The 19,543-nt window shown below is 40.3% G+C and overlaps 2 protein-coding genes across 2 annotated transcripts in view; one reads left to right on the plus strand and one right to left on the minus strand.

Annotated features, from left to right (window-relative positions):
* LOC307078282 (cystinosin-like) overlaps positions 1 to 6,561 on the plus strand; it is a gene marked incomplete at both ends in the record, with an annotated part of 35,585 nt that extends 29,024 nt beyond the window's left edge. The window contains 9 exon segments of the mRNA XM_079740025.1: positions 1,423 to 1,513; positions 1,714 to 1,817; positions 3,769 to 3,906; positions 4,212 to 4,285; positions 4,288 to 4,310; positions 5,288 to 5,404; positions 5,912 to 6,082; positions 6,165 to 6,282; positions 6,434 to 6,561. Of these exon segments, the coding sequence (XP_079596151.1) occupies positions 1,423 to 1,513; positions 1,714 to 1,817; positions 3,769 to 3,906; positions 4,212 to 4,285; positions 4,288 to 4,310; positions 5,288 to 5,404; positions 5,912 to 6,082; positions 6,165 to 6,282; positions 6,434 to 6,561 (964 nt within the window).
* Positions 6,562 to 7,094: 533 nt separating this feature from the next.
* Positions 7,095 to 19,454, minus strand: LOC307078041 (lamin-B2.L-like). The gene is made up of 13 exons (XM_079739612.1): positions 19,022 to 19,454; positions 17,699 to 17,835; positions 16,527 to 16,683; positions 16,276 to 16,401; positions 15,202 to 15,300; positions 14,722 to 14,793; positions 14,456 to 14,581; positions 14,106 to 14,326; positions 13,271 to 13,499; positions 12,936 to 13,043; positions 12,471 to 12,590; positions 10,247 to 10,354; positions 7,095 to 10,024 (listed from the first exon to the last, which is right to left on the minus strand). Exons 1-13 carry the CDS (start codon positions 19,232 to 19,234, stop codon positions 9,986 to 9,988), a joined length of 1,755 nt encoding a protein of 584 aa, XP_079595738.1. The 5' UTR covers positions 19,235 to 19,454; the 3' UTR covers positions 7,095 to 9,985.
* Between the last annotated feature and the right edge of the window lie 89 nt (positions 19,455 to 19,543).

Consider the following 19,543-nt stretch of genomic DNA (forward strand, 5'->3'; position numbering starts at 1 on the left):
CCAGGCGGCAAGCCATGCTTACTGGCCTGTTTTTTTCCCCTATTATGCTAAGTTGACACATGGGAGAGTCCATGTGTAAAAAGGGGGAATAGAGGCACACTACAACAACATTGGTTTACCAAAGTAAACCAAAGTAAATAATTATTCTAAACTTTTTGGTTCAAGGTGCGTAGTTTCTGCTCAGTGTACCATTGCCGGTGGCACACAGCCAGTACAAGCAACCCATCTGCAACCAAATGCTCCATTCGATCACAGAATGATGCATTTTAAAGAGTTGTCAACGGCTCTACCAGAGGAGCCCCAAAAGGAACACTGGAAGGAAGCCCAACGACAAGCCCTTTAAGCCCAGAGCAACACAAACCAGACAAGTGAGCGTCTGGATGAGTGTCATTTAAAAGGACCGGGGAAAGAGAAGACTACCTGTTCTGGCTCTGGTACTAACCAGGTGTAGTGACATTATACTGTTACGTATACGTATATGTATACGTTTTTTAATGCTGAATGTATCTTAACAGATGATTTGAATGTGATGATTATGTGTATAATTATCAAAAGGGGGGAATTTTTGTGTTTCTTTAAACAGCCATTTGGTGATTGTGCCTTTTCACTGACACCATTTGGGTGGTCAAAGGTCAAGGGATCCAACTGAGAAGTCACACCTCACATTACAATTGTCAATGATCAAGCGGATAATGTTTAATTAAGGACAGAAATTCCTGTATTCTCATCAAGGAAAATAATGCATAAGGAGATCTGTGCTTCATCGTGACCGATATAACCCAGGCACAAAGGTTACCGTTAGATAACGCTAGGAACAAGTAGACTGGCTGGACAATGCATGGAATAGGAGATAGAGCTTACATGATGAAAGGGAAACAACATGATTGATTTTTCCATCAAACATCATGTGTGGAGCAGAGCTTATCTCAGCATTTCTGAGACCTTTGCCACAGTATAAGAAGTCCTCGCATTAGACAATGCGTCAGACTTCAGCTTGAACAGCTCTTGGAGAGGCGTGGGCTGATTTCCCATCCATTGGATTATTGTTTGTTATTGTGTGCTGTATGATAGTTTGTATGTTATTGTACCGATATTACCCAAACATTTGACCATAATTGTTATAAATTCGGATTACTCTATATTCTACCCAGTTTGGTCAGATTATGATTGGCGTGGTTCCGGAATTCCCACCACAATAACTACCAAACTGAAATACTTAAATAGATTTCAGACAGACCTCTGGTGGTTGGTAGCTATCTGCAGACCCCTGGAAGTTGAAAACCTTTTTTGTAGCTACAATCAAAATTCACAAACAAAAGGAATTTAGATAGAATAATTCAAATATTGCTGTTGACTTAATGATCCCTAAGGGGATTAGTGAAGTGTTGTTCTTCTCTCAATATACCATGTCTTTCTTCCCAGCTCCCCGGTCAACCAGTCTGAAGATATCCAGTTTAATGTGACCTACAGCTCCAAGCATAACTACTCAACAATCATTACATGGCCTCAGAAGGTAACAGCGATTGATGCGTTCCTACAACAGCATAACCAATAAAATATAACCTAAAAATGCTGCTGGCTGAATGGAAAAGTGATGTGCAGGTTATTACCAACAGAGAAACATCTGATTTATGTACTTGGTGAATGATCTCATTCAGTGTTTGAGATGTTGAAGAGATTATGTTGCTGTCTGATTATTGGTTCTCTTTATAGGTTTTGTTACAACCAGGGAAAACCTCTGTCATTTTTGAGGTGAAAGCCCACGCTATTGGTCGGGTGACCGTTTATCTTCTGAGTAACAGCTCAGAAATCAGAAGGTAGGTATGGTGATAAGGAAGACACAATGGGCACTATCTTGCATCCAGCGCAATTTACTTTCTACACTGACGCATGTGTCGTTGTGTCGGGTTCTTGAAGAAAGTAGTTCAATCCAGATCGCTTTTAACTCACTTTATTTGTTAAAGTTTTTCGGTATGGTAACTACGAAGCAAAAGGAGGGAATTGTATTTAACACGCGTGGAGAGAAATACCGCAGCGCTATCTTCCATCTCAACGGGGCTGCCATATGTCTCTGACCTCATCTGACTCCCGCTCCCCGTTTGTATCAAGTAGGCGTGGCCTATGTGAAGCAGGCGTAGCCTATGTGGCGTATTGGCTCTGGCTTCCTCACCTGTCTAAAGGTGCTGCCATCTGTGGCTGGAGTAGTTAATGCAGCTTGTATGTTGCGTCCTGCTCCCCCTGTGTCTATGTATAGTAATAACAGCTTATATGTTTTATCCTGTTCCCATGTGGCTATGTGGGAGCAGCTTATGTGCTCGATCCTGCTTCCTTGTGGCTATGTGGGGGCAGCTTATGTGCTTAAAATAAGTAACAGTTGCTAGTTTGCAACTGGCGCAGAGCGTTCTTTTCCCTCCACCGCCACACGTCGGTAAATTAGGGAATGATCTTGCGCCCCAAGGTGCGGTTTGACTAAAAAGAGGAGGCGTGTTCTGGGGCAAACGTTCCCTGGTGCTATTTTGCAGTTTCAGAAAACAATTCCGCCAATAAAACCAGGAAATACCTGGTTTAAAGTCAGTGGCGCGTTGTTCAGATGCTATTTTAAGGGCGCATGCATAATGTTGCTTGTGCATCTCGTGCATACACTTTGCTTCTCTCATCTACCTAGCCAAAATGCGATTTGTGAAAAAACCAGAGGGGGGGATAATTTTGAGAAACATTTTAAAATGTTTCAAAATGAAGACGGACCCTGTGTATTTTGGTTGTTAATTATTACGATGTAATGGTGAAAATACTTTGGGTGGGGGGGATAATTTTTATCCCCACCGAGGAAAAAAATAATTCAGCAGAGGGTAGGACGTGTAAACCAGAAGGGGGGATAATCCCCACCATCCCCACCGGCAAATCGCACCCTGTACCTAGCCACACATTCTTGGTAAATTATTTGGGAAAGATCAGCTGATACAGCGGTAATAAGTTGCACTCTTAAATCAATGCATCTGCAAACACCGTACAGCAAACATATACAGTTACCGCATATCATATGTGTGTTAAGTTTTCTTTGCCGAAATTTATTTGAGGACTCCGTTTTTCTGAAGTTGTTGGAAAAAAACGCTATTCCATGTGTGAATTAGGCCATATTATTTGGCCATAAACTGAGCAATTTGAAGTTTGAAATTTATGTGGTCATGCATGTCTCATCGGAGACTGCAAATGCGCTGTCAAAATATCAACTCGTCAGATTCAAATGCGCTCATGGCTCTTAAAGGGAATGGGAGATGGCACTCTCATTGGTTTATTGCACGTTACACCCAAACCACACCTACGGTTAATTAGGCTACTTCTGACCAACCCTTTTTTTTTAAGAGTCATTTATCCGCCGGTAGAATAGCAACATCGCCATATAACCGCCCATAAAGCTACTTGCGTTTGGTACTTCTCACTTGCGTTTCAGACAGTTAAAATAGGGCCCAATGGGTCAGTTTTGCAGGATCAGTTAGTGTAGTGAAGTGACAATCATTTAACACAGTCACGAAAAAAAATTCTTACCTTCTTACGAAAATAATCTCTTTTCAATGAAGACCATATTTTTGTGAAATGGAAGTGTTAAGAATTTAATACAAAGAATGCAGGGCAAATTATTTATATTGGTCTAGTGCAAAGTAAGAAACGATCAAAAAGTAGGCAATAGGAAGCACACCTTTCTTCTATCTTTCTATCACCTTTCTTTCTAGTCCATAACTCTGATCCTATTTTCACTTGCTTATCTAGCTTTGAAACAAGGATTCGCTTTGCTGTCATCTCCAGCAACACTCTGTCTATTGTGAATCAAGCGATAGGATGGTTGTACTTTGTTGCCTGGTCAATCTCTTTCTACCCACAACTCTGGGAAAACTGGAGAAGGAAAAGGTAACTTAACTGTCTTGACTGGTTTTCATTTTGCTTCGGAAATGCTGCAAAGGATGTTCATTCCAAAAAGAAAAACAGTTATGTTAATACTTCTTGTGGGTTTTATTTTATTATTCTGTATGGAATAATAATCATATTTTATAAAATAAGTATACATTCTCTGTAATATGATTGTTTAAGACTAAAGACTGTTGTCTGTAATTGGAGTACTGAACTGAACCTAGCACATGGAGACTTTGCACTACTTACTTCATTTGTGTGTGTGCTTTTACTGTAGTGACTGATCTGTATGCTTCTCTTTTCAGTGTCATAGGTCTGAATTTTGACTTCCTCTCTCTTAACTTAACGGGCTTCATCTGCTACAACATCTTTAATATCGGTTGTTTTGGGTGCCTTACATCAAGGTAAGTCTTACTATGAACGCCATCGATATTTCAGGACGCTCTTATTCCTGACCTATTCGGTCGTATGGATGATGTTTTGATTAGTCAAACATGCTTTCAGGGATTTTAATTAATAAATTCACTGTCAAAGCCAGTCAGGCAATATTTCAAATCAAATTGGATCAAACTATAGGTTTGAAAGCGCCCTCAAAGTGGTTATCTTTGTGTCTTGCATAAAGATTCATCATAAATATTAGGGCAGGGAAAAATAATCGATTCTTCGATGCTCCGCGCTTCTTTTTATTACGATTCCGTCTCGATGCAGACAAAGTAATAATCTGAATAAAAATAATAATTATTTATTTTTTTATTTGTTTGCCTGCTGCAACATTCTGCTCACCAAAGAGGGATAATTTTAGTAATTTTAAAATTATTAAATTGATCTTCAGTGTGTACTGGCCAATCTGATTTGTCTTGACATGATTGCGATTCAGCCTACGCATAGCATGCATGCAAACTCACAGCCAGACACAAGAACTCCTTCTAATTCAACAGCATCTTTTTCTTTAATGACATAGAAAGGATTAGAAAGAAAAGTAAACTGAAACCTATTTTTTACATACTTCCATATTGTGTTGTAATGCAAGCTGCATTGATTATTGCATTGTTCATAGAAAGTCATATTTGTAACAAAAGCTTTCTAATAAAATATTAGATAAGTTAATTAATCTGTTGATGTCTTAAATGATCATCACAAAAGTAGGAAGTGATTAGTAAACTCTGAGTAGCAAACTCAGATGTATATATATATTTTTGAAAATAACGCATGGAAATGTGAAAATTGTTGCATCGAGATGCATCGATAATCGCTTTAGAATCAAATCGTTGACCTCATAATCGGAATCGAATCATGAGGTGCCAAGAGATTCCTACCCCTAAAAAAGTAATATAAAGTCCCTGTCTCTTCCTTTGTTTTTTCGCATTTTAATGATTTATAGGAGTTCATTAAAGCAAACCCCAATGGAGTTAACCCTGTAGATGCAAATGACGTGTTTCTTAGTCTTCATGCTGTCTTACTTTGCCTGATCTACGTTTGTCAAGCTGCGGTATATGAGGTATGCATGTTTTTCAAATATTACGAACTTAAGCATAAATTTTGTCAGATGAGGGAAACGTTTGAAGCCTAAACACATTTTGAGAGGAAAATTCTTCCTAATTCTTTAGGAAGATTTCTAAAGGCATCATTAATTATTTCAAATGTATATATTGGATGGCATTCTTCATGGATTTACCAGATTTTCCTTGTTGATATGGAAGTTACGCAGTAATACTGCATAGGTTAGAAGAAACTGTATTGTAGATAAATAAAAAACAATATGTTTTAAGACTACGGTCTTTCGGCAAGTGTATACATATGCACAGGAGGAGAATCATGGGCTGTTTCGGTTATCTTCGTGATGATGAGCTCAAGATGATGCAACTCACTTACCGTAGCGGTTTCAGCTGAGATCTCAAATGGTTTGACAACCCTACTGCACTAATGGGAAAGAGTATTTGGGAAGGAATTTATATTATTTAAGGGAAAAAAGAGTGTATCTAACCTCAATCTGCTCTCTTTCAAGAGGGGCGGTCAAACTGTGTCCCGCATCTCATGGGTCCTATTGCTCATCAGCTGGACATTTGCCCTCGTCAGCCTGTTTGTTGCAGTAGCAAAAGTAACCACCTGGCTGGATTACCTCTACTATTTCTCTTATATTAAACTTGTAATCACTCTAATAAAATATATACCACAGGTAGGTAACGAATGTACACTCATCAAATTATTAATGCGTTTCATTTGTTTCTCGATTTCATTGTTTCTGCTTTTTTTTGTAGGCTTATATGAATTACAGATGGAAGAGTACTGTAGGATGGAGCATTGGGAATGTGGTGCTAGACTTCACGGGGGGAACGCTCAGCATTCTACAGATGCTCCTGCAATCGTATAATAACGGTAACTATATTATTGTAAATGCGGGGGGGTCGGCTTAGCTCAGGAGGCTCAGCAACCGAAAGTAGGCTAGTTCGATCCCCAGCTCCTCCTAGCTGAGTGTTGATGTGTCCCTGAGCAAGACCCTTATTTCCAACTGCTTTTCACTTTTTAGATGAGTGGGGGTTGATATTTGGTGACCCTACAAAGTTCGGCCTGGGACTGTTGTCCATTTTGTTTGATGTACTGTTCATGGTTCAGCACTATGGCCTCTATCGACATTCCAGGGCGTATGACCTGTAGCAGACCAGGAGAGTATATCGAACACACCTGCACACATTCCTTGTTGACTTGAACCCAATGACATACATGTGGCCAAAGCCCTGACCCAAAAGACTACGGTTTCACAACTCTTCTGAAAGCTATGATTATTTTCGATTTCACATCTCGATTTTTTAAATAGGTAGAACAAAAAGCTTTTCCTCTGCCATTTATCTTCTACAGCCTTGTGAATTGTATGAGATCATCTTCTGATCAGTCTGTCGAACAATAACTGAAATGTCTTAAATTGAATGTTCTAAAAAGAGTATTTTTTCTGATGCCAATAAAGTTTTACAGCAAGTTTCAATGGCGCATCTATTTTTTCTACCACTGCTACAGGAAGATGAATTCCGATGATTTGAGCGATGTATGGGTTGGTAAGGTAAACCCCATTTATAAAACCGAGGATGGCTTGCTTTAAGTAAATAATTCTGATGATTTGCAAGACCCATGATTGCTCATTTAATTCTGTAAATGACCATCTCCATCCTGATAAAATAGAAAATGAGACAACATATTTTAAAAACATTTATGCATACAAAAAGTTATATCAAGGTGAATGAACAGACATTTGGCATGCACCCCCCCCCACACACACTTCAATGGTGATTAAGATTTGGGTGTTATGGTTCAGTGTTGTGTCAAGGTAGTGATACCCAATTTCGACATTATCCAACATTGTTGGGTGTGGACTAGTTTTAGCTAGGGATGCCTGGTGACTAATCCTGTGCAAATCTATACAGGATTAACAAAGTGCGTATTTAAAGTGTTAAGCACAGAGCATGACCAGACCTTCATGTCAGACACCAGGGACCTATGATCATTTGTCTACAGTGTAAATGGTGTAGTGGTCTTATTGTCCAATTATCAGAATACTGGAATAATAAAAATTCCCAATAAGGCTTCCTATTACAATAAGTTTATTGTCTTGTATTTGCATTCTTAGTTTTCTTTGAATGCAGAATGCCAATTATCTGGGTCACACTGGAAAAACACTATCCCAGAACATCCAAATTACCCTCAACACCCTGAGACACATACAAATGTTTAACAATATTTCTAAACAAATGGATTACATCATAAAAATGCCTAAATATGTTTATGACAAGCAATGCATTGAAATACACACAATATAGTAACCAATTCCCAGGGTGATACAATATTATCTGAAAAGCAGTGTATGCATTGCATCATTAGTTCCCATTACTGAACACAAAGTAATGCCAACAGATCAAAACATCCAAACGACCTAGCCCACCACACTTCTCCTGCTACTGGTGGTGTTGGCGGGGCTAAAGGTGCATTCACACCAAAAGCGTACTGGCGCAAATTCATACAAAGTCAATGCAAAGACGCAAATAGATGCACATTTTTAACAACCAAACAGGCGGCCCGAACTACACGGTTCACACAAACGATGCAAATTTGCATGTTGGCTCAGGTTGAAATATTTTAACTTTGGTGCGAATTTCTCTCGATGCTGATCACTTGTGCTAGAAAAATTTGCGGTTAGTTACGCAAATAGACTATTTGCGTCGCTTTTTGTGTGAACACACCTTTAGAGGCAACTCAAATCTTTACATTCACGATTTAACAACCTTTTAAAAGGTCCAGCACTCTGCCAATTTAGCTCCGGCATATAACTGTTGCCTAGCCTGGTCCTACCAGACTCTCGTACTTCATTTAATCTGTACATCTGTTGAACTTTAAAACTATTGGATCTGCCCAGTGCCACTCTGGATCTGCCATAACCAGTCGTTTGGCCGGGAATTACGTTACGCGCAGGCTGTGAACAAACCAAAAACTGTGCGTGAAGATGTCAGTCAACGAGAGCTGACTTTAACGTCATTGATCTCAGCCACTCCCTCTTCGCTGATTGGACGCAGAAAATTTAGACGGCGAAAACCCACTAACATACCGCAGACCTAGTAGTGAAGGGCAATTCAAATTGAGCGGAAGTACTTAGGATGGCGGAGCCAGGCTAACTGTTGCCAATTTTCGACATAATTTCTAGTGGAAATAACTTCACTAAGATGTTATTTTGCCCAACAAGGTACAGCAATGACTATCCTTGCATAAAAAAAAAAAAAGAGCAACTATACTGAAAAATAAGTTGATAAGACTAGGATTTCAAAGAATGAGGTGTTGGACGCAATCAATTTTAGCCTAATGACTATCCAACACATTTGATTAACCAGCCTTCCAGCTTTATTTATTTTTTCGTCAATACACAATTTAACCATCTTTCAGATTACAGAGGGGTGTAGAATGGTTTAATGTATGCGTAAAATTCACTTTGAATTAAAGTGACAGCTCAGTGAAGTAATGTTTAAACATGTTAAACTTTAAACAGCCACCTGTGATCCACACATTAAGAGATTCAATGTCATTATGGTGATCCAGCCATTGTATTAATACTCTCTGGTCATGTGGCATTATTTTCCAAGTATCTATTTTAATACTCCAATTATAGACATGTCTGGGTCCAACATTCTAAGTTGAGATATTATATTTTGAAAGTATTACATTAATATTCCCACATTGAGTACAACCCTTCTTGACCTGATGCTAGTCATGTCAAGAAGTTTTCATTACCACTGCAATTTTCAAGGAATAACGTAAAAAGTAATTTAAGAAATACAACCATAAGAGCTTCATATTAATCATCTGTCTTTCCCCCCCTGCCCCCGCTTGATGGAAAACCCATCATGGCAGGTTTTTGCATGAAATGATCAGCTGCATTTAAGGACATTCAAATATATGAAATAGTTCTCCAAGTGAAATTAGTCACAAAAAACAATGGCAGGCTGAATACATCCCTGACATCCCATTCATTGGGAGCCAATCTGCCATCGCCATTGAAGGTAGGGTAAAATGTGTGTAAACATTTATTCTGTGAAACTACATCAACCATTTTCTGATTGCTTACTGAAACATTGTTGATCTAAATAAAAAAAATTGGTGGGAAATCCTACCTATTGGTTACCAGTATACAGAAATGATTCAGAGGCAATAATTTATATCGGGAGTTCAAATTTAAGATGCGTTGGCAAAAGAGCTTCCTTAAACCACCAAGCCTCAAAACAAACAATATCCAAAGCAACTACCTTAGATTCTGTAAAGGTAACCACATAAGGTTGAAAGTCACAGGCAGATGCCAACTTCAGTGTTGGCATATAGTTCTCTCCATCTTTATGACTGAACATCATAAAGATAACTAGTTGTGTACATTATCAAAAGAAGGTCCATGGCTGGGCACAACAGTAGAAACGTTTAAAAAAAAAAGTCCATGTCTTGCGTAGCCATAAAAAAGCAAAAACAAAAACTAGATGACAAGACAAATAGAAAAATATGCGAGTGGCTCTATGGTGAAAACCAGGAGTAAAAATTGGAAAGAGGGAGAAGCTCACATAATGGCACACTCTCTAGAAGATGCCTTCTTGCCCTAGTTGGATGAAAGAGGAGACATTAGCCATCTTTCAACATTGAAATAAGTATCTATGAATATTCCAAGTTACACCATTGAAACCCATTAATCCGAGTTGCAAATTCAGAGATTTGAGATTAGCAGTACCTTATAAATAAATAAATACATCTAGTCTATTTAAAGATTTTGTTTATTATCCAGACAGATGCTCTGAATAGTTGACTGAAGGTTTCTGCTTACCGTTCCCACAATCATCTCATCCTCTTCTTCTTCTTCCTCTTCTTCTTCCTCCTCCTCCTCCTCTCCATTCTCTACCTCGGTTTTAGCAACACTCCTCTTAGCCACCTCCTATATAGAGAACAAAGTTGAGTGAGATACTCTCCAAAGAGATGGACCTAATTGTTTAAGATAAATTCTGTCCCATTCTTTACAGAAATATAGGATTCTGTATGTCACCAGCTTATCATGTCAGCTGCCGTGGCCATTAGGCTTTGTTAGCCTAGCGGCCATATTGGTTCTACATTCTAGCTGGGCTTGGAAGCTGAATGCAGAAGTTATTCACTATTGACAATGTCAACATAGTGATGCATACTGGCTTGTAGTTTATATAGCAGACCTGCAAACTCCTCAGTAAAAAAGGTGAGTGTCGGAGGGGGGGGGGATTATCGGTCCAAGGACTGATCGTTGTTCCGAGATATACGACTACTCGAATTCTGAGTTACCCTGGGCGGGATTTAGTGTGAATATTCATTACGGAGGTTGTAGCACACAATACAATGGCAAGACTTCAAACGACAGACTTGGATGCAAAATGTAGCTCTTTATTATACAGAAATTTGCTGTTGGTGTATTAGCCTAGGACAACACCCTTGCCAGATTATTTATCTAAATAGCCCTATGTTGTTAGAATTTACTAACTTTAAGCAAGGTCTACGTTCGTGCAGTACTCGGCGTTGACTCGGTCCTAAAAATACAATATTATTGTAAATTATATCACATCAAAAAAGCGGTAGCTAACGTTAGTTGAATCAAGCAAACAAATAGCTGTTGTTTTTGCTCTAAAAAGCTTGACTTACCTCGAATTTAACAAAAGATAGATCCTTCAAATTAGGGCTGTACGGTATGGACTAAAATGTATATCACGGTATGATTTGAGGGATAGACGGTAACGGTATTATATCACAGTATGTTAATTTTGTCTTCTAATTTCGATATAAATGCTTCTGAAGGGGTAAAATACAGGCAGCAAAACTGCATAAAAAACATTAAAATCTTTTCTCAAGTTACTTCCATCTCTGAAAAACACAAATGTTTAATGGTATGGATTTGTTTCTCCACTTGCTTGCGGACATTGCCGTATAGTTTTGGCATCTCAATTTGGCTGAAGTGTGTGCGGGCAGGTAACGCGTACCTGGGATCGAGTGTTTTGACCATCTCTTTAAAGCCCTTTCTATCTACATTTTTAAAGGGAACCATGTCCTTACACAGGTAAACAGTGACGACGATTGTTATCTCGTTCCACCGCTGGCATTTTGTCGTAAGGACTGGCTTTCAAAATGCCTGCGGAAGCAATGACTGATATGAAGAGACAGCTTCACTCTACCAGCGTCTGTCTCATACGGTGTGGATTGGAATGAGCTCGCCTGCGTGCTTGCGATATAGCATACTGCCTGAGAAGGCAGTATCGCTGTCAAATCTGTAAAGTGACGCTGCGCGTCACTTTACTTTTAACATGAAAAAGTAGTTAGGTTACTGTATTAACGCGTTACTTACTTTGTTACGCGTTACACACAACACTGTCTACGGCAACGTCAAAATCCATACCGTAGCGCAAATTCACACTGGTGTACTTTCTATACTGTTTATACCGTAGGCCTACACCCCTACTTCAAATTGACGTTAAGAGTTTCCATCAGACTCGCGCGGTAGCCAGGCGTCTCATCCGGCGAGCTCAGTTGGCGCTGTGTCGTGCTTCAAGATTCTGAAGCAAGTGCTGGGATTCCGATTGGCCCAGAGAAATGTCAATTATAAGAATTATCCAATAATGTTTTATATGAAGGACAGCCCCCCCTGCCCCCCCCAAAAAAAAACTCTGGGGTTCTACGCGATTCACGTTAATTGACCAAATTGACCAAGAAAACGGCGATTGATGCCGAAATGCGACAAGTTTGCAGGTGTGATATAGACACAGAGTCCAAGACAAGCACATACAAATTTCTGACATTCATAAAATACTTAATTATATAACAGAATATTTGTAACATTTTGGTAAATAAAAAGATCACCTAGAAATGTACCATAGAATGTAGAAACATAAGGATCACGGCATCACCCATTGGTTTAGAAAAACATTTTTTGAGGCCAAATAACACTGGTCGGTCTGATGGTATTCCAAAGAAGAAAAAAGGATACTGCTTATTCCCTAAACATTTGTCTTCCGCTAAATCCCTACAACAAACATTACCTCTCCATCCGCATTGACCAAGCTGGTGAGGATGTCACTTCCTGTTCCCCAGGAAGCCTGGCTCTTCCACAACAGGTCGGATGGGGGACTGTGAGCAACACCTGCATCTGCGGACCAGACCTATTAAAATGGAAGACATACATGAGCATTCAGTGGTCGTCGTATAATTTGATTAACATTTCAAAGTCAAAATTGGCTGTATTGGCTATCGTATCAAACTGTTCACCTAAATCGGACAGTTCAACATTTGCTTGCAGAATTAAATAACTTTGGTGCGGAAACACGCACTAAACAGTTATAACACACAACAATAATACTCAACTGGCCCCCGCCACAAACTTTTCTAGCTCATCTTTGACAAATGGTCAATGTCCCTAGTTGCAATCTTTGCATTAGTAGCATTCATTATGCAAGTAGTTAGGGTTAGCTTTATTTGATTTATGAATCTCATGATTTGCTTCTTACCGTCACGGACTGGCCAGCCTTCAGGATAAACTTTGGAGAGAACTTGTAAGTGACCTCCTCTCCTCCGTCCACCTGCCTTTTCAAGCGCCAGCTGCCGAGAGGCTGATCCTATGTGAATAAATGCGAGAATGTTAGTCTTACCGTCAAGAGGAAGGCGAGGTGAATCATTGTGCTTTCTAGACTCTACGTTCATTACAGTATTCTTAAAGGTTATATAAAGAGTCTATGACCATTACCTTGATGTACCGACTTACACATGTATTGCAAAACATGTTTGAGAAAGGATAACCCATTACAATATGTTCCATTGCAACATTAGAGCGTGCTCAGTGTACCTGTTCAGTGTCGTTGGCCAGTGTGATGGCGTTCCCGTCCATGTCAGTGGGCAAGATGGTCACTGCTCCAGAAGCCGTGGCTTCCTCAGACACAAGGAGTTGGCCACTCGCCGCCTCCAGGTAGGCCCCTTCCTCCACCTCAAGCCTCTTCCTTTTGGTGCTGCGGGTCGAGGAGCCTGTCACCCTGGAAACGGTCACGCGGGACGAGGGACTGGGGGACAGCTTCAGCCTATGGTAATAATTGTATTCATTACTCCCAAGTCATTAAAAAAAAAAAGGTGTACCTTTTAATTTGACTACAGCAAAAAATTCAAAAAAGTGGGCGATTGTCACCGTCACTCGACGAGTTTGCACCCCTTTGATTCTTTCAGACTTCTTCTGATACCTTGCGAAAGACATTAGGGTTCTCTGTATACCGGTACCTGAAAAGCACCGTGGTTCCCACATTTTGTACTTTGGTAGATCAACATCAACACGCATCAAGTTTTGGATCCCCATATGGGGTTAAATGCATGAAAAGAAGTTGGGGGTGCGGTCTTTTATAGGTGGACCATTTATGCTTGTTTTCATGCTCGCTGTTACCCTGCAGTCTGATCTATACACAGAGAGTGAATGAAGTTTCAATTATTTTATACTTTTGTATAATATATATATATTTTTTGGACGATGTAGTTAAGGTGGCAGGCGTTTGTTGCTTAAGCGATGCTAAGCAGCGCTGTTGCTTTGGCTAAGTGGCAAAGGGCTGTAGGAATCCCTGTACACTATTCTCAGTTGTAGTTCTTCTGTAGCTTCCTGCATCCATCCAATAATAATTGTGTCCATGTGCAGGCCATACCGATGCTCCTCGCCCTCCAGCAGCTTCCTGTAGGCGTTGATTTCCATATCAAGAGCCAACTTGACATCCAGGAGTTCCTGGTACTCATTCAGTTGGGCATTCATCCGTTCTCTCAGCTCGCTCATTTCCATTTCTTTCCCCTCAACGGAACGGCGGTGCTTGTCCTTCTCTGCAGATAACAGCTCTTCAAGCTCTCTAGCACGCTCTTCTGCGGCGGAGGCCTTAAAGTAGACAAAATATTGTCAAACTTGATGTACCAAACCGAAGGCCACAGCACATTTCCACCAACACCTCCAATAGCTAATGCATACTTGAAGGACTGATTTACAATGCAGTGACATGGGGTTTACCTGTTTCTGCAACGAGCTCAGCTGGTATCCAAGGCTTTCTATCCTGGTACGAGCCTCATGCACTTCCTCCCTGGCTGTGCCCATTGCCTTGTCATTCATCTCGGACGAAACCAAGGCATTACCAAGCTAGATGGCAAACAAATAGGTTATGAACGGTTATTTGGCCACAATAATGAAAGAGGAAACTTCTTTAGGATTTTGTTGGCATTCATTTATGGTAGGAGGAATACAGTAGGAGAGCCATAATGGAGGCGTGAGTCTCCTACCTTGGCCTGGAAGGTGTGCTCCAGCTCCTCCTTGTACAGTGAAACCTGTTCATCGTGCTGCTTCCTAAGGTCCTGGTGGCAAAACAAAATACAAACTGAATAATATTGTCACTTCCATTATGAAAAATGGTAACTACAAATTAAAGCCCATAACTTTAGTTCCTAAAGCAAAACATGCATTCATGCATGTTTTGACCTTACCCTAGATTAAATAATGAAATTAAAAGAATGTGATTAACAGGTCCTATTCAGAACCTGTAATGTAACATTGAACATCTTAAGAAAGTGTAGCTAAACTGTTGTGTGCAACACATGAAGTATAAGTAAGACCTTTTCTATACACCAATTATGTATACACTTACTAAAGGTAGCACAAATGTCCAACAATGTTTGGAGTGATTATTAACGAAAGCTATTGTAATAAGAAATACATTATATTCAGAGCATTGAAACATGCGAAACAAACATAGTAGCACATACCTGTAAAGCCTGTGCCAGTTTAAACTCATAGTCCTGTCTAACTCCAGAATCCACTTCCACAATTCTCTGCTCTTGCCTACGCCGAGACCCGCGCACCTCCTTAGGAATGAAGAATGTTAAATGTTATAAATACATACATGTATATACTGTCTACCATTTAGCTTGTAGATTGCTACTTGATTGCTCAGTCCTGAGAATGATTCTGTTGTATATGTGCTATAAAAGTAATCCTATCAGCCAATAAAAAAAATTATGTAAATGAATATTTGATCTTTGTATACATCATTGTATAAAATGCAAATACAAACTTTAATATAGGTCATTGAAGTTAAAGCATGACCAGTCAGACTACGCTTATGAATCACATTGCTAAGGCCAGCACCTTTGAAATGTCTGTCAGAACGTTTTGTTGTGTTATAATTCACATTTCTCTGCGTACCCGGGTTGCCAGATATGAAACTAATTGGTGCAAACACAGCGTGGTGCAGATATGGAAGCAAGCAAACTAGGATATTGTAATACATTCTCCCTGACCTGAAGAGCCTCAGATCCTTTAGAAAAAGCTCCAGGACCAAAGACGTGCTGAAACACTGGCAAAGCCCGGACGGATTTCAAGACGGACGCCATAAGTTTATCATTTGCAATACAGGAATTGCAATCGTACGCATTAGCTGATCAACTTGCAGTGTAGGACTTGTCATAGCCCGTCATTTGCAAAATAGAATAATTGCGCTCATCTTAGAATAGAAAGCTGCACTCGTGTTGGTTCAGTGTCCTCCACCTGGCAACCTGCATGAGCTTTGAGTCTGTGGAGGAGGGGGCGGGCCGAGACCACTCTCCAAAAGTGGGAATTTGGACGGCAGTACCATTCCTAAGCCAGTAAGTACACTGAACACGACAGCGGTGCGTATCGTTTTGACCAGCTCCACCCGTCAGTAGTGCTTCGAGAACCTCAGGAGCAACACCGTCTGATCAGTGCAATTATATGATTTTGCCATTGTTACAAAACAGATTACATTTTAAAAACGTTACAGTAAAGTTTAACGTAAGCGGTATGGTCACCAAAAGGTTTACCTCCTCAAACATGTTCTTTCGGAACTCCAGCTCCTCAGACAAGGACTGGCAGCGGTTTTCCAGATCTACGCGCATCAGGGTTTCAGCCTCCAACTGCCGCTTGGAAACAGTGTGTCCATCTTCAGCCTGTAAACAAATATTTATATAGCAGCTTAACAAATAGTTAACGTTACATAATGCACAGCACAAACATGTCACCTTTGATTTTGCCCTGTTCAAGTGACAAAGTTGTGTCTTGATATTATTCATACCTTAGCCAGCATAGATTTAACATCTCCAAGTTCTGCACTGAGAGCAGCATTTTGGCTTAAGGCAGTAGCCAGAGCCGCCTCACTCTGGTTCAGCTGTCCTTCAAGAGCTGAGGCCCGGGAGACAGCTGCAGCCAGGTCCCCATCTTTCTTCTTCAGGCTGGTATAGGCAAATAGTGGCGGATTGTAGCCGATTTAGCATGCAAAACAAATACACATTTATCAGGGATATTTATGAGAAGCAACTTGTTTGGCTTCATTACATTGAAGGAGCATTTCATGGCGAAACAGTAGAGGCTGCAGCTGGAATCAGCATGCCATTTCCCCTCGTCTCACAAACCAGCCAATTGAATGAAGCCTTAAAAGTCATCGTAACAGCACTTGTGTATGAGAATGCCGTGGGTCACTTCCTCCATCTTTTGTCTAGTTTCTAAGTGTACCTCTCTAACATCACCTTCACTGGTTCTGGATCCCATCAATGTGTGAGACAATTTTTTTAAACCCATCCAAACCCTTCCATTTATACCTAAATGTTAACCATACGGGAGAGAAAGTTTGCATGTGGCTAATCAATCTTGAATAAGTCGTTTTCTAATAGGAATAGGACTGCATATAATACAGGTTATACTGACTTTCCATATGTGTACTTCGGATGGATTTATCGCATACTTTTAGTTGACACAAGAAGTTCTACTCATTGCGATTTGGACTGAATCTATGGAAGATGAGTGCTTTTTTTCCTATCTACTTATTATTCTATGGGCCATAAGTATTTAAACTTAGAAAGACTTGTCTTAGTAGGCTAATGGAAGACACACAGCATTGTAGGCTAGACAATGTCCCACATGATAATGACTTCTATCCCCAAATCTGTTTTCATTTCACTTCATAGATGTGAAGTAGGATAAATGTTGGGTGTGATCAATTTAAATTGGATTTTAATATAATGGTTACATTTCGCTTAGTAAATCGCTGCGTTCTGTTGCACCACTAGCAAACAAATTATTTCATTGAATCTTCTTTCTCAACAGCCGATGCTCAATATTGACACCATGGTTAATTGTTGGTTCACTTATATACATAAAAACTAAATACATCACGAGGGTAAAATTCAAATGAACAAAAAACAAGGGGTGATGGTGAAACCAAACACTGAGTTACACATTTTGCATTACCTGCGAGTGGTTTCCTCCAAGTCAGCTTGAGCCTTTCCCAGGTCGATCTGCAACCTGGCCCTCTCTCTAGCAGTCTCATCAAGAACACGGCGAGCATCTGCCAGCTCAGCCTCGTACAACACCTTTAAACCGCTCACCTGGATAGATAACAAATGTTTACATTCAATAAATTATTTTCATCTTATCAATAAATTGGCTTGTATTTATGTTGCAAACACAGACATGCAACACTTCATAGTTGTTGAACAAATGTAACTTTCTGTCTTATCTCTGCCAATGGAAATATGCCATATTACATGTACGACTCCCTTTTTCAGAGTTCACCTGGACTCTGCATAGCCTTACTCGCCTAAAAACACCCGTCTTACGCACTAATTGGATGTTGTGCGTCCTGGCATTTATAAAGAGTACAAATTGTAAGATCTTGGCATTTGTTTAGATGAACATCCTTACTGTACCGACAGGGACATATTTTGGTTTCTCCTTCTTCTGACAAATGTACATATGTCACTTTGGATAAAAGTGTCTGCTGAATGCTTTTAATGTAATGTAAATGTATATGTATGACACCACTGAAAGCCATTTCATATGATCGTCCATTTCGTTTTACAATAACATGGTGTATATTCAGTCCCATAAAACAAAAGTATTCTGCTCATTGGCTGGAGCTGTCTGATTCAATGGAAGTATGAATCTTGTTCTTGAGTGGAAGAGCATGAGTTGCTGTTCAAATCATAATTGCAATAATCCCTATTTTCTATTACAGAAGCCTACCCAAAAATCGGGTTACGGGTCATTCTCTTGTTGCATATATTTTAGTTTCCAAATTGCATTAATCGTGTTTCTAAAAATCCTCGAGTTAACAACTTCATGAACCATAACAGGGCAGGGCTTTTACGATTTGAAGAACGTGACAGAGTGACGTCAGCGTCAGCCTATTGGCGCGCGATCTCCCGCTCGATCCTCCAAGAGGAGGATGTGTAAACCAAACACCGGACCCCCAATAAAAATGCTCAGGCTCAAGGTGGTATACAGTAATAATATGTTCAGTTTTTAAATATACATGGCGTCAGACGGATCATTAACTTGCACTAGCATTAATTAATAACTGTTAGTTAAAACAAGTAATAGACCCTATCAAGAAGCCCCGGGATTTCACGTTTAACGTTACGACAATCGGCTATAGTTTTTAATTGAGTATAAGGCATAATTAATTTGGGATGTGTTTCATAGGATCGAAATGAACGTCGGCTCCAACCCGCAAGGGCAAAAGCCACCAACTGGACGCAAATAACAGATGGTTTGCATTCATGTCCGGCTCACCTCTCGAGTAGTCACCTCCTCCTTCTCCGACACCTTCACCATCAGACGGTCATTCTCCAGCTCCAGAGAACGGACGCGGTCTATATAGACCGCCAGGCGGTCGTTAAGATGCTGCAATTCTTGCTTCTCCTGCAAGCGAGATATCCGAGTCGGGGAGAGAGGAGTCGAGGCCGCAGGACGGCCTGATTCTCGGCTCGGGGTAGCGGTCGCCATGACGAGTATTAGTCCAATCCAAGTTTCGCTCCTCCACTCGTTTGAACAAGTATATGAACCTCTCTCAAACGTGAGCCCTGTGTTTGCTTTTAGAAAAGCGCGGAGACTGAATACACTCTATGGAAACTATTTCTAAATGAGAAACTGCAGTCTATTTGTTATAATGTTCCCGAGGCGCAGTTTAATAAAGAGCTCCGGTCTCGGCTACGAAAAGTCAAGATGGCCGATTGTGCTCACGAGGACCGCGCCGAAAGAGGAGGCTTCCTCGAACGAGAATCCCGTTCAGAAGATGGCTCCATTGCTTGTGGC

Source organism: Pollachius pollachius, assembly GCF_949987615.1.
Source record: "Pollachius pollachius genome assembly, chromosome: 7".
NCBI classification, from domain to species: Eukaryota; Metazoa; Chordata; class Actinopteri; order Gadiformes; family Gadidae; genus Pollachius; species Pollachius pollachius.

What these genes read in the sequence shown, in the direction of transcription:
- LOC307078041 (XM_079739612.1), bottom strand. Translation starts at nt 19,234, where the DNA reads ATGGCGACCGCTACCCCGAGCCGAGAATCAGGCCGTCCTGCGGCCTCG. An exon ending in CTGGAGGGCGAGGAGCATCG is followed by an intron (nt 13,500 to 14,105) that starts GTATGGCCTGCA and finishes TTATTACCATAG; the next exon opens with GCTGAAGCTGTCCCCCAGTC. An exon ending in ATGAGATGATTGTGGGAACG is followed by an intron (nt 10,025 to 10,246) that starts GTAAGCAGAAAC and finishes TCATCCAACTAG; the next exon opens with GGCAAGAAGGCATCTTCTAG.